This window comes from Caretta caretta, chromosome 2 (assembly GCF_965140235.1).
Source record: "Caretta caretta isolate rCarCar2 chromosome 2, rCarCar1.hap1, whole genome shotgun sequence".
NCBI lineage: Eukaryota > Metazoa > Chordata > Testudines > Cheloniidae > Caretta > Caretta caretta.
In genome coordinates, this window is record NC_134207.1 from 158,689,710 (window position 1) to 158,705,533 (window position 15,824).

At 43.4% G+C, this 15,824-nt stretch overlaps 1 protein-coding gene across 35 annotated transcripts in view; it reads right to left on the bottom strand.

Annotated features, from left to right (window-relative positions):
- Window positions 1-15,824, bottom strand: part of LOC125631898 (poly(rC)-binding protein 3-like) — a 724,175-nt gene that overhangs the window by 17,338 nt on the left and 691,013 nt on the right. For 34 of the 35 annotated variants that reach the window (XM_048839341.2, XM_048839342.2, XM_048839343.2 and 31 more), the window contains one exon: window positions 4,995-5,164. In XM_048839341.2, coding sequence (XP_048695298.1) covers window positions 4,995-5,164 — 170 coding nt within the window. Of the gene's footprint in view, window positions 3,704-4,994; window positions 5,165-15,824 lie in introns of all 35 variants that reach the window. The other variant, XM_048839340.2, reaches the window with a different exon arrangement.

Genomic DNA, 15,824 nt, shown 5'->3' on the forward strand with positions numbered 1-15,824 from the left:
ATCTGTGGAGTGGAAGAACCCTTCTTTGGCCACGGATGGGGAACCGGGGGAGAGGAATCCCTCCAGCTGCCTTCCTCTGTGACTCCAGAGGAAGAAGATTTCCCTGCCCCCTTTCCCTATAAAGCTTTCTCCTCATAGTGGCTGGGACCACACTACTCTTTTGGGACGATCTATTGGCCAACCCTCCACTGCTTCCTCCCTGTGCCCACTTCTGGGAGCAGTACTTTCCCTCTCCAACATATTCTATTTGGGAGTGGGAGCAGGAATGGCAGAGATTCCCAATGCCCCATAATCCACAAAGGGCAGGAGAAGGGCCTGTGGCAGAGGCCTATCTATCATCAGCCAGCAGCAGACTGGGGAACACTTCTATCCCTGCTGCCCTGTTCATTTAAGCACTAAAGGACAGACACACCCATATTGCATAGGATTAAGGACAAATCATATCCAGGCCTCAGTCAAGAGGATGAATTTCACCTCTGGGCAGGCCTAACAAGAATGCAAGTAGGGTCTTCCCTGAGCCCAGGGCTCCATGCAGCTTCAAGTGACTTGCAGGAATGTCTCCTGCTCACTGTTGTTGAATGGAGATGGGCAACCACCAGAAGCCCCTCCCTTTGATCTAAGTGCTGCCCCTGGACAGCAGATGAAACAATCCCTTGCAGCTGACAGAGGTAACGGTGTTTGAGGATGGTACCCCCAGAACGGCCGCTAAAGGTATGTGTGAGGGAGCTCGGGGCTTGTTTGGATGTATGGGGAGGGGGGGAGATATCAGGTTCTTCACTTCCCCCGACAATAGGGTGACCAGATATCCTGATTTTATAGGGACAGTCCCAATATTTGGGGCTTTGTCTTATAAAGGGGCCTATTACCCCCAACCCCGTCCCGATTTTTCATACTTGGTAATCCTACCTGACAAGGAAGTGGGCTCTTTTGACCAGCACTTTTGCCAGGGAGCCAGAAGCTGTCTCAGCTATGTTTGTAAAGGTTTGGGGTTCATGAAACAGAAAACTTTGGTTTTCTTAATCTCTGCCTCCACAAGTCTCACCCATTCCCACTGAACAACACTGCTTTCTCTTACCTGGTGTCAAAACTGGTCTATGTAGAAAGACAATAATAGCGTCTTTATACAGCAAACAATGCCATCTGGAATATTAAACTATATAATTTACATTAAAAATGCCTGTTACCTGACCCTGAAATTTGGAGCCAACTACAAGGTGCCTTCTCAGGTTGGTGAGCAGGAGCAGCATGTTTTGTAAGATAATCTGTATATAACTGGATTTTATATTTACAGCTCAGTTTTACTCTGAGAGGGGTCTGTAAAAATGACATTGTGAGGATTCATTGTTTATCATCGCACAGTGATCCACATCAAACTGGCTCAGTTGGCAAGTAATGAGATGGGATTTTTCTAGCTGCTAATGCTGAAAGTTCAGCCGGGGGGCTGCAAATACCTTCTTGTGTATCATCACAGGTGGCAAATATTCTGCAGGCCAAAATCATGGCCTCAGTGACATCTGTGTAACCTCATTGTCTCCAAATGATGTACTGAACTGCACAGGCATAACTAAGGGTCTAATCTGGCCTGCCTTCCCAGATCTTTATTTCTAGTGGTGGTGGTGATGATGCATAAAATACAAGGAATCCAACTTGGCTTTCAGAGGCCTTGTTGAGTCTGCAGTTACCAAAATCAACTGTTTACATGTAAACAGACCACATTTAATTTGGAAGCCAATGATGCGTGACACACCTGGAACTCCATGATGCCAGTTTTACAAAGTTACTTTTCAGAAAAGAGCTTCATTTTATGAATAAATACATTGAAGGCCACATCCTGTGTTCTGTGGAATCAGTGGATTTCTTGAGTAGGTAAGGAATATAGGGGTGGGCCCTTATTAATTATCCTTGAACTAATCAATGGTTATCAAAATGGAAGTAAAAATATCTTCAAAAAGCTACTCCTTAACAAGAATAAGAAAGCACCGTTGGCTAAAATCCATTTATAACCCAAAGAAGAAGTCATATATCATACAGTTTAAACTTAAATTGTGGTTCACTTCATTTTTAGTAAGAATTTTAAGATAATAATTTGATAACAAGGATCCAATTATTACAGTGGAACCTTATTTCCCAAGTCCTGTGGTTACATGGTTCAGGCTGGAGACCAGTTAAGAGACAAGAGATATACAGGAAATAAAGCATTCCTAATGCACATAACTAAGATGGGGCATATTTCAGGGGTACAAATATCAACAGTTGGCTATATCCATACAGAAACAAAAATAAGGTTAAATCTCTGTCTCTATAGACCATGCTGCCTTAAATTTAACCTAGTTTATATATTCTCATGCACATATTCAACAAGATACTGCAACAAAAGAATCTTTATTTAAAATTGTCTGATAAATGATTTTAAAGAAGACAAAACTGGCTAGAAATAGTTTAGGTACTTCAAATAACTGGTATTCTTTTAAAACTCATGCTACTGCCAAACCTGGAATTATGTATTGTAATTCCTAGAAGTAATGCCCCTGGAAACCAAACCAATGGGAATGACATTACAACACGAGTCAGAGCTGATTGGTCTGCAGTGTGATGTCAGTATCAGAAGTAACTCCCTGAACAGAAAGAAAAGGTAGATCCAGGAATGATGGGAAAACTTGGTGGCCTCTGGTCTCGGTGGACATTAACTATTTTGGCATACCAGTGGGTATCTTGGTGAGTTTAGTACTTTGATATTGTACTGAACTCTCTCTAGTAACAATTTATTTCACATCTGCTTTTTATGTTTAATAAAAAATTATAAATAAATAAAAATTTTAAAAAAGAACGCGCACATAGGACTTATATAAAGTTTTGGATTTACAACCCTTAAAGCTGGCCCCATTTATCCCCAGAAAAGGTCCCGCATGGGCTATGGCACTCTATATTTCCCTCCCGTAGCCTTGCCAAGCTGCGTAAGCCACAGGTTGGGGACACCGCTTGTTGGACTGAAGTTATTCAATTTCCACGGCCTATTCAATCCTTGTCTGCCAACTAGTTCTGTTGCTGTGTTGGCACCTAAGTTAACAGAATTCCTCTCTCCTCATTATATCTTTTAGCAAAAAATTGGTCACATAACATAGCTTTTTAAAATGAACAGGCCACCTTAATTAACTAGGATACTTGAGAGCTTAATTTATTATACATTGTTTTAAGACTCTTCCTTCACAAATGAAGTCATTTTACCTAAATACATTTTCAACATATGGTACAGAATATATAATCGTTTATTGTATCTGATGATAACAAATGCTTTCTACCTAGAAATTCAACAAGAATAAAGTACTACTTTGTTTCGAGTTTCACAGGGTATATAGTATCCATGGAATATGATTGCTCAGCAGTTTTCTTCATTGCAAAAGTGTGTTAAAAGACCTCTTAAATGTCCCATTCCATGAAAAGAACCATTAGACAGCAATAATCAGAGCTGTGAGAGTTCACAGGCTTTTCTAAGTGAGTCAAAGAGAGGTTTGTTCACTAGAGTTTCTGTCTCTGGTGAGCAGCTCACTGCAACTCCATTAATAACTTGCATTACTTTATTTGCATGCTTTAGCTGTCTTGAAGATCTTAAATTGTTATCTTCTGCAATCCAGGTGCATGCCATATGGTGTTTGTGCAACTAAAAGTGAAGGGGTCTATTCTCATCTCGATGTGTGGGGAATCCCTGAACACCAAGAGAAGAACATATCCTTAAGGGTTAAAGGAGGGAACACATTTTTACTTGATTACAGGGCTTAAGGACGTGACTTATATTTGCTATAAAGAATGCAAAGCGCACAAGCTGTATGGGTTTTTTGGATCCTTGGAATGGCTAATGTTGAAGCTTCGCGGTCCCACAGAACCGTACATTTATCCCTGGCAAGCTAGTTTCAAGTAATGCAAAGGTAATATTTTGTTTGCCAAAATGGAAGGCTTCATAAATATTTTGCAAATCTCCTTTCCCTTCATTCATGGAATCTACATGCTTTTCTAGTGTTGGTCAAATTATATTGGTGGAGAGAATTGCTAGGTCTGCAATCCACAACAATAGCTGGTTAGAATCGCTAGGACTGCAATCCACAACATACACAAGCTTATACTATTTTACACACTTTATATTACTTTAATAGCAAGTATGTTAAAGAAAGTAGCTTGATTTGCGAGATGGCACCGTGTTTTTTCAAAATGGTATAATGTATAGATACGAATCTTCCTCTCTAGTGCCTTGGTACAGCACACACAAGCAGATTTATGACAGAGCATTACATTCATTGCACTTTCTCAAAGGGGTAATAGCAAATGAAGTGCTACTTGCATACCCACTTTAATCTTTTCCTAAATAATCATCCAAATAGCGAAAGGCATAAGCAGTCTCAAAGGGCTAACTAAACAACCAGTGTTTTCATTAACATTGGAGCTGAAAAGTGGTGAAAAGGAGATTCTCACCCTGTCTCATGAGGATGGGCTTTTTACAAATTTGTGGGGCTATCTATGGAAAAAATAAATCCCGGGTCTCTTTAGCAACCAAATGTCTGTTTAATATCAACCCTGAGAAAGCAATTTCCAGCTAGCAAATTAAATCTGTTTTGCAATCTATAGTTGCCATTTAAGACAGCAGAACGAGTCTGCATCACTATCAGTTTGTCCTATGAAAACTTTTATCTTCCAACAAATTTATGACAGTATCATTTTCTGTATCCAGCTCAGAGGCTAGATGGCTACAAATATAAATGTTCAGGTTTTGAGCTCTTATGATTCAGTGTAACTGAAATTGCACCAGATTAAGCCGCTTTCCATATAAACCACCAATAAACACAGGCTCTAACAGTACAGGATTTACAAAGAGGTAGGAATCAAATAAGACTATGCAAAATGGACACTACACAACAACTTTCTGGCTTTGTCCTAGGCAGACATTTGTTGGAAAACAGACAGAGCAATCTTGCAGAAGCATATCACTTACAAAGCTAACTTACCTTGCGTTAATGAGGTACTGTGCTAAACTGATGTTTGCCGGGGAGCCTGTGATTGTAACTTGTCGTTCTGCCGAGCCTTCTGTGGCATTAGCAATCTTGATCTGCGCTCCTGACATCTGCCTGATTTCATTTATCTTACTGCCTTGTCTGCCAATAATGCAGCCTATTAACTGGAGTGGGACAAAGACTGAAATTAGTGCCACAGACACAAGCAAAAACCATTTAACTGCAAACTGTCGTATTGATCAAAATGTGGTTACTAAGGTCTCTCGATATCAAAACAAAAGATTTTTGCTGTGCTGTTTGGAATGAATAGCTAGCAGGGTCTATGGGCTCAATGGTCAAGCTCCTATAGTTAAAGCCTTGTCATTTTGTAGGTGGTTATGTATTAACTCAGTATCAGGCAATTTAGCCATCCAATACGTCAGAGAATACTGGCATAGTGCAGTGCTACAGAATACAACGTAGAGCCCAGTTTGAATTGTCAGTGAAAATATCAAGAGCTGCAACATAACTGACAAATCAGACAGACTGAAAGCTCTATTGATGGGTCTCTGCATCAGTCTGAAGAAGAGCTCTGTGTAGTTCGAAAGCTTGTCTCATTCACTAACAGAACCTCACTCACTTGGGCTTTCAAGCTTGCTTGACAGTCCTAAATGTTATCGACCAAATTCTGCCCACCTTTACACAGGTTTCTCTCCATTAAAGACAACGGGACTTTCAACCATGTAGCTGAGTGCAGAACTGGGCCTACGGCAAGATGACACTTCCTTCACAACTTGATCCTTTTTATTTTCAAAATGTAAGTCAGGATTCCGCATGTGTTCTTATGTCCCATTTTATCCTTCAGTAACATTGTACTGGGTCTATTACAGGAGTGGGCAGGTGAGGGTCTGTGGCCTGCAACGTGCCGGAGGTCAGACTTAATGCTCACAACGGTCCCTTCTTAGCCTTAAAGTCAACTGGCAAAATACACTGCATATTGTTTCAAAGGCTGCTTGAAAGTTCTTGGTGGGCTAAAATCTTTTTGCATTTGTATGCAAAAATTTTAAAAGTGTTTAATGCAAATCAGTGGCCAATGCTGCTGCATTTGGGGGATGTGCGAGAGCGATGGTTGCCAGGGCATGGCCCCACCTCATTTCCTGTGGTGGTGAGCAGACAGGCGAAAGAAGGTAGGAAAACAGAAGTGTGCACCAAGCTGGAAGCCAAGATGGCGATGGTTAACTCTGGTTCCTTTGGTTTTATCACTGATGGGGAACAGGGATCTGAGCCTTTGCCACATGTTATTAAATGCAAGATTGATGGCTGATGAACTTAGCACCATCCATGAGCTGATGGAAGATGAAGCCCAGGACTTTGGATGACAGTACAGGACTATTGTTGGCAGAGATGGTTCCTACTGAGTGAAAGGGGAATGAGCAAGGAAGTACTTTTTTTTTTTTTGGCCGCTGAACTAAAAATATTAGGACTAGTATTATTTATTTGTATTACGGCAGGGTCTAGGAACCCCAAGCCAGGGTTAGGGCCCCATAGTGCTAGGCACTGAGCAGATAAATCACAAAGAATACCATCCCTGCCCCAGAGAGTTTGCAGTCTAGATGGCCAGACAGGCCACAATAGAAGGACAAAACAGATCAAGAGGGTTGGGAGGAGTGGGAGGATGAGGCACATAAATATAGGAGATTTCCTGTTCCATAGTCTGAGGGACTGTTTCCACTCTGTGTGTTAATTTTAGGAATTTTTCCTTTTGTAAGGAAGGATCAGTGAGAAAGTTGTGGTGAGGCAACTCTGGCTGCCCCTTGAGTCCTCAGATTTCCTTAACCCTGGTCAGCCAAGTTGTAGGCCTGAGCATGGTACTGGCTGCTGTAGCTGATTGTGTCCTAACCACAGAGATAAAAAGATTTTTAAATCTGTTCGCAGTAGTCAAAACACAATACAAATGTGTGTAAAAACTCTGATTTTTGTTAACATTTAGAAAAAATGCCAACCAACTCTAGTCAGCAGGGTTTGTTAAAGTGTCTGTGGCCTGGCAAAGCAGTGGAGTTGTTCTGGAGTGTTCTAAGATGACTCAGATGGTAGCTGCCATGAGGGGGTTTCATGCAAGGTACCATGAGGTCTGTTGTATCACCTCTCTTATTCAATGTGTTCATGAGGCAACTTGGAAGGGGACACCAAAGACACCCAACTATATGCTGCTATCATGCCTGACCCAGCTGTTAGAGTGGAACCAATAGCCTAGTGCCTAAATGAGTACGGGATCTGAATGATTGTGACTCAGTCCAGATAAACTGGAGATAATGTTGGTGGAAGCATCCAGAAGTGCTGGTGGCACTTTAATCAAGACCATGACTGAGAGAGTGTGATCACCATTTGTGACCCAGATGAACAACTTAAGAGCATTGCTAGATTCTGGGCTGCTCCTGGATGCCCAAGAAGTGGTGGTGGCCAAGAACACTTTTTAATTTGTGCTTGGCAAGGAGAGGGTCACCTGTTAATTCCTGAGTGGAGCTTTCCACACTTACCCTCTCTCACCTTAACCCCGCCTAGCTGTAATACACTCTGCATGGAGCCACATCACCGAGACCAATCAAACACTAAAGCTAGTTCAGAATATCGTTGTCCCCTGGGCGCACATTATACTGGGGCTATGGAATTGATCTATCTTAGGTATTTATATGGTGCGTATTACCATAGCATTGGAGTATACGATCTGCATGGACTGCCAATACATTTCCGGGAATTCTAGGGGATGGTTTTAATCTATGCAGTTTAAATGTTTTGGGATCAGGTGATCTGAGAGACTGCCTCTCCTCCTCAAGTCATTTTGATGGCGTAATACTGGTGTAAAACCGGCATGATGCAATGGTGAGCCAGGCCTTTTGCATTTTGTCTGCCTCACTCTGAGATAGTCATATGAAATTATAGCCAAACTGATGCTCTTTTTTTAAGACAAATCTTTCTAATGCTACTGACTGGCCCACTCAGGAGAAGCCATCTCTCATTTTGTAGATGATTGCAAAGCAGAATTTGACAGATTCTGTGATACTTAGTCCTACTGGGTCCGTTGCAACAGAGGTGGGTCCATCGAACACTGAAAGTGACAGCACTGTATGAAGTGTTGTATGTCCTACAATTACAGGTTTGCTGCTTCTGAAAACTCTCGGCAGATACAATTAGAGGATGAGCAGTACAGAAGTCTAACATTTTTCTTTAGCAGGACCACTGGAACTGCTTTGAGACTGATGATCATGAGGTCTTCCAGTGTATCATGGGCCTGATTTACAATAGTGTAACACAGGCATGACTCCACCAAAAACCATGTAGTTATACTGGTGTAAATCAGAGGAGAGTCATGCACTCATTAGTTCTTAATTGTCTGTCCAGGTCCATAGCAAAATTCCTATGACATCAATGGGAGCGGGATCGAGTCAGGACCATAAACTCCTCGAGGATGGGATTATGAAGACTGATTTTTAGCTCACACCAGTTTAACTCTATTGACTACAGTGGAATTACTCCTGATTTACACCATGTGAGTTCAGATTCAGGCCCTGTGCCTTTCTTTGTGTTTGTATAGTGCTGAGCACACGGGCAGTGCTTAATAACAAAGACAATCTATCACACATAAAGAGAGAGTATGTGAATTATACTTTAAACTATGGCCTTCAAGGGTGAGTTTTCTGCTTGTTTGGCTCTTTATGTCCCTCACTGCTGCATTCTCTCGGTATGGCACTGGGAACAGCCATACCTGTCTGTAGTTTATGACAAGCCCCCTACTGTAAAGCGTTGGCTTGTCATGCTGGCAAGTGGCTTGCAGGTTGTTGAATATTTCACTTCTAGATAAAACTGGATTCCATTTGTAATAGTGCTAGCAAAAGGTACTGAGTGGGCAGCGTCTGAGATTGAAGTTTTCCGCTTATCCCCCGTGCAGGTACTGCCAACTCCCAATGCTGCCTCATCACTTTACCTCCACTGGCCTGGTGGGAGTAGCTTCAAGGGTGAAACAGGAGGGCAGGCTCAGCCCACTGAATCCTTGGCCTCTCTCCTGAGACTGCCAACAAGAGTGGACACAAGACTGAGACTCATTTAATAATGACCACTCAACAACTGTCAGATGGGAACAACTGTCATTCCATACCAGTCTGACCCACTGACCAAAGGTGAAGAGACATCTCCCTTTACCAATACGCTGAACTACGTATTCCCTTCCTGTAAATTTAAAGGAAGTTTCAGTCCATGTAAGAATTGATTTATTGTGTATCCATGGAATTGTTTCTGTTACATGTTATACTGGATGTGTCTGACATTCCCAGGATACCACAGCTATCTGTGGCTCCCTGACATATTACCCTGATGTAAATCCAGGGTATAACTGACAGTAGAACTTGGTCTATGATGTTCTCTTCAAAGGAGACTCTCTAATTGTTTTTCATAAATACTTAAGTTTAATTTCTTCCTCATTATTTTCAATCTCTTTTATTCCTTCTGCTTCTTTCCTCTGTTGCATAAGTACACTGCCTTTTTATACACCTCAGAGGGCTGCCACAGTGGGATTTATTTATGCATTTTTATTTAGAAAAGGGGCTACATGAGGGACAGTGTAGTCTAGTGGAAGTCACAATCTCCTGATATCTGATCACAGCTCTCTCACGGACTTATTGTAGGGCCTTGGACATGATGCTTGACTACTCTGTGCCTGTTAAAAAGCAGCAGTGATACTTAACATCTCTCCTCCCACCTCCCAAGGGTAATGCATAATCTGGCTCATAGTGATTTCACAGACTTCATAAACAGATATAAAGAAAATTGGTAGGACAAATTTTTCGACAATGACACTGTTATTGTCATTTCTGTGCAGACCTAAACTACCAATGAAAAATATAATGTGCACCAGCTTAATTGAAAGTACATAGCTTTATAGAGGATCCAGTTTTGCCCCATCCTCTTACTAAGGTTGAGATTAGCATCTTACTTTGGGGCACATTTTCATATCTTTCCTCATACTGTATAGTGATTTGCTTCACAAGCGGTCCCATTGATTATCCACGGGGAATTAAAAACTGGGCTTCCCCTTGGTTAAAGGGGGACAGAATCAGGTCAAGAGGAAATACAAGATTATACCAAAAGACAAGCAGGTAAAATACTTATTTTTCAGAAATCACTTTACCCAAATAAAAATATCTGGTTAATTACATATTACCATATTGGGTGCTACTTTCTATCATATTTGTGGCTCTCAGTATCAAATTAAATTTAATTTAATTTACTGGGCCAGATCTTCAACTGCTGTAAACTGGCATACCTCCATTGACTTCAGTAGAACTATGCCAATTTTCACCAACCAAGGATACGTTCCAATATTTTTAATGCGGACCATTAAACATTGGTGGCAGTAAATGAGTTCTTTCAAGCCACACTTTCACCTTTTAAGCCCGTTAATATAAGTAATGACACATGTTCCAATTCAGGAAAGCACTTACACACGTTTAATTTTAAATTAAGATTAAAGTTGTGCCTAAGGGCCTTTGCTGAACAGAGCTTTCTTGAATAAGGATCATTCAGAGGATAGGGTGCAATTTTATTGCTGACATTCAGACAATAGATATATTAGAAAGCAAAGCCTGGGCTCTTAGGTTGGACCTATTGTCTCCCTAAGGGATATATTTGTTGTGTTTAGGTACTCTATTTACTTGTGCCCAGTTCTGCAGGAAATCAATTGCAGTTTTGCCTGAGTAAGATCTGCAGGATCTAACATTTTTTCCTAGCTCTTCAGCATTTCTCAGTCAAGGACAACAGCTATGCAATGGGAAGGTCATATTTACCTTTTATGGAGATGACGGGGATTTTGATTGTACAACACCCTTATAGTGCTTATGTGATGAGCTTCCAAATTAGTTATTTGAAAGGAAGGAGTCAATATTCCTCTAGAATACAGAAGGCTGGCCCATCAGCTTGTCATTTCCAATTCAGATGGATTTACAGGCCTATTTATATTTATAGAGAGCATTTATCAGATTTGTGGCATTTTATTTTCAAAGCATTCTGCTGTTTTGGGGGGGTTTTGCCTTCTGTTCATTGTTTTCTCTCTTTTTTTTTTTTTAAAGGGGAAAGGTGATTTTTATCTCGCTGACCAATATTGGCTTTGCAGTGTCAGGTGTTTTAAGACTGTGATCCACCTGTGCCAGCTCCATTGTACCCCACTTCCACCACCTTCTCCATCCTCCCACCTCGCTATCACCACTCCACCATTATATGCCAAGATGTACATCACAAGTTTTTGCTCTTCCAGCATAAGCCTGGAAAGCAGAAGAGGATCCCAGCAAGTGGATGGAAGACAGCCGGCTGAAACCACATGCAAACCAGACAGAGGTAATACAGGTGGGATGAAGGAAATATTTTGAAGAATAACCCATCTTCATAGCATCTCCTGCTATTTGGGGGCATCTGCCCTCAGATAATCAAGTCACACTGTAGCCTAGGAGTTCTTTTGGACTCTTCAGTATTTCTGGACACTAAAATAGCGATCACTGCCAATAAATGCTTTCTTTCATCTTTGACTGGAAGAAGGCTGTGTCCCTACTATTGGACAATGAGATGGTCAGAGTGCTCCATGCCTTTCTGACTTCCAGTTCGAATTAATGCAACTCTCTATATTTGGGAATGAGTGCACCAACTTTAGAATAGGTCCAGATCATCTCAAACGTATCAACCTGCTTCCTGAGCAGCACTGCCTGCCGACAGACCCATCACCTGGAGCTCTGCTCCCCATACTGCCTCCACGCAGAAGAACTGGTTAGTTTGAAGACAACAGTGCTCATCTTTAATCCCTCCTCAGGAGTACTAAAGAAGTGCCTCTTGGGTAGGGATCACAACTTTCCTCATGGACAATGAAGCTGTCAACCTCAAGGGTCAACTTGTGAGAGTGGAGGACACAGTTTTCTTGACAATTGATTCAGGCTGATTGAACTCCTTTTCTGGAGAGGGTGGGAATAACCAGATACCTCAACACCTTCAGATTGGCATAACTACCTGGATTGGGAGAGAGGAGACACGCACATACACACATTTAAATGGCCTCTGAGGGAGATGGGAGAAATATAGCCCACTTTATTAGTTCTTTTTCAGAAATGCCCAGAAACTACAGTGGTGGGCACCTACTAAAAACCTAGATGAACAGAACTTCTAAATTCACAGTCTGGATAGGGAGTTTGATTTTATGGCATGGTGCCATTTTTCTTTATTAATTAGTTGCAATTATCATTTGTAGAAAGCTGTGAGGTCTGAGCTATAGTAACCACTAATAACAGAGAAATGATTTTATAACTGCCTCACACAATTACTGAAGAAAGAATAACTAGGATTTACTATGACACAAACAAATATGAATTGTAAACAGGTATTAACTTATGCTTAAGCCTACAATTTTTTCATGGAGGTCACGGAAGTCATTGAATCAGAGACTTCCAGACTTTGCAGCTCCCTGTGGCTGTGGGTGCTGGGGCCCCCTTGGCGCTCCCAGCCACAATGGGTAGTGGGGTCCCCCCACAGCTCCAAGCTGCTGTGGGTGGCGGGGGCCACAGCTCCCAGCCACCATGAGTGGTGGAGACCCCAGAGCTCCTGGCTGCCATGGAGGGCAGGGGACCTGGGAGCTCCCGGCTACCGCGATTAGCGGGGGCCCCCTGCAGCTCTGAGCTGCTGCAGGTGGCGGGCCCCACCTCTGCAGCTCCCGGCTGACGCAGGTGGTGAGGCCGCAGCTCCTGACTGCCTCGGGCAGCGGGGGTCCCCCACAGCTCTGAGCTGCCATGGGCGGTGGGGCCACAGCTCCTGGCCACCGTGAGGGACAGGGGACCCTGGAGTGCTGAGTCACTGTGTGACTCGGAGTCCTTCAAAGTGCTAGGCCACCATGGTTGGCGGGGTACCCTAGAGCTCCCAGCGGGGGACCCCGGAGCTCCGAGCTCCCACAGGCAGTGGGGGCCCCCAGAGCTCAGAGCAGCCCCCACAGCTGCCTAACCTCTGCAGGCAGTGTGGGAACCCCGCAACTGAGCTCCCCATTTTGTCAGCGATAATTTTAGTAAAAGTCACGGATAGGTCACCAGCTTCTGTGAATTTTGCTTTATTGAATTGGTGAGAATCTGTCTGATCGAGGACTAAGTAACAACTCAGACTTAGCCTTCTGGGTTTATTTTTATTGAAATCATATCCTGTTCTTCTTTTGGTAACTCAAGAGCAAGTATAAGTATAGTGGTCTCGATTCTCCTCTAATTTCCACTGGTATCTTACATCCACTTTGCAAAGAGGTCAATGACTTCTCCAGGTGCAAAGCAGTAGACAAAGTGGCCCATTAACATAAAAAGAATTATTCCTGGTTTGCACCAGTGCAAGGGGAGAATAACGCCCAGAGTAGGCTGCCCTCACTGATGTACACTCTGCCCTTCCAAGAGCTAACAGTTTACACAGACCTATTTTGCAATACTAGACAAAAGGCAGTGAAGGATAAAGGTGAAGCACTGAAAGTGAAGCAGAAAGCCAACTGGATGCATTGCTTACAAAACTATTTCAGAACGACCCAGGCGGCGGGTATGTAGGTTCTTACACCTTATCAAAAAATCAATTAATTTCCTTGGCTACTTGTCAAGATGACAAATATCAACCCTGATTTCCTGTTTGGAGCAATAATCAGTATTGCCAAGCAAGAGCAATAGCAGAAAGTATTGAAGTTGACACTTTATTTTTAGGGAGGACTCAGCTTTCTCCTTACTGTTACTAGTGCGGCCTCTCGAGGGATATACTGGTCACCAAATGTATGATGAACTCAGAATAAGTGACTTTTTGTGAGTAATTTAGACAATACCAACAAAAAATCAATTTTGATGGATGAGCTAAAAGCAGACAGACTTTAATTACTGAAGGCCAGATCATCATTTCTACTGAGGGGACCTACTGTGGGTGCAATTCCTTCTAGCCATAAGGAAGGGGGGTGAGGAATCAACCCACCTTGGGCCCATACAGTTGTCGCTCCATAGGGACAGTGGGGTGTTGGGGCAGGGCCAAGAAGGTTGGAGCCATTTAGAATTTTCATCATCCCTCTTAGTGGGAGAGACGGTGTGGGCAATATCGTGGGGAGGGGAGGAGCCTCTCGGTCTGGTAGATCCCCTGGAAGTTCCAGATGCAAATGGGCAGTAGTTGCTCTCCATGCACTGCCACTACCCTCCCCTCCTTCCCCCTACAGGAATTGTGCTGCCATTGGGTGACTCCCCCTCTGGCTGCTCAGCTGCAAACACAAATAGGACTTGGTGGAACTTAATGCTGTTTTAAGTAACATTCACTGCCTCCCGGATTATTGCATGCAACCTTAGGGTATGTCTGTGCTACAGTGGCATGACTAAGGGGTTGCAGCTACGCCGCTGTAGGGTAGATGCATCCTACATTGCCAGAAGGGTTTTTTCCATTGACGTAGATTGTTCTCTCTCTGAGAGGCGGTAGCCAGGTTGACAGAAAAATTCTTCCTTTGACTCAGAGGCACTACCCTGGGGGTCAGGAAGACCTGACTACATTGCACAGGGTGTAGACCAGACCCTAGGATCTACCCAGGAAATGTTGCTATCGAGAGTTATCCTCTCTGCCCCCCACCACCACTCTATTGCCTTCCCACCCCAAGTAAATTCCCCAGCCACTAGAGAGGATGAAGTCCTCAAATCAACACGAGGTGAGTCTCACCGGATTCTCAGCGCCCTTTGGCAAGTTCCTCTCCAAGAGAGGGTTGTTTGACTATTTATTACATTTAAAAAAAAATAAATCACCAACCCCAACAGTTCACAAACCAACCATCAGAATCCAGCTTAACTCAGGTTTTTGGTCTGTCTGGTTTGTGAACTCCCCCTGCCCACCCTCAATGTGTGTGTGACAATAACAGGTTGAAAACTGAACCGTAACCACGTACAGAGTGTGCACAAACCACATTCAGGGCATGGGCTCCCCAACTTCCATGCCCCATTGGCCAGAGCTCCCTGGCTCCCAATTCACTCACTGACCCCCACCAGGCTCCTGCAGCCTCCTCCCTTTGCCCTCCACTCAAGAAGGCTCCCCCACTTATCCTTAGTAGAGTCCTGAAGGGCCCCCATTCCCATAAACCACCCAGGCAGCCTCCCCCTGTCTCTAGCCTGCAGGGGAAGGCTTGGTAGTGAGGGAATGAAGCTGTGGCTAGCGAGCTCAGAATGGGTGCAGCTCCAGGCCTATCGAGGAAAAATTGGAGCCCTGGCACATCATGTTCAATGGGGTCCCTCCCATTTATTTACACAGACATTAGGCCACTCCCACCTTGAGCTTGGGGGCCCCCAAACAATTGTCCCTCCTTTCCATGAGCCCTAGGGTTTCTCTGGTCAGTTGTGCCTGCTCCAGGACTCTGCCCGCTGAAAACATACACTCTTCTGTACTGCAGTCAACTGCTCTGGCTGCCAGAAACACAAACAGCCTGTATTTTATCATGAGAATCCTCCCCAAAATTGTACCACTTCCCGGGCTGGCAGCACTACACACACACCTGCGCATACGCAGAGTACCGACTCCATTTCGCACTTCTATTAATATACAGTTGAACTTAATGCTGGGAACCAACCCAAAATATTATTCCGTTTTCCTAGCTGTAGCGTTCCTACAGGCTATTTCTGTGCCTAACCCATTTTGTTCTCAGGAATCCCTTTTAAAAAGGTGGCAGTGAGACTGGGCTTGACTTAACTTACAATGGGCTTGATTTAAAACTCACATATGCTGGCTTGTTCTACTAGATCTTGAAGATCTGCTGTTGCAGGAGGATTTTTCAAATAATGCAAT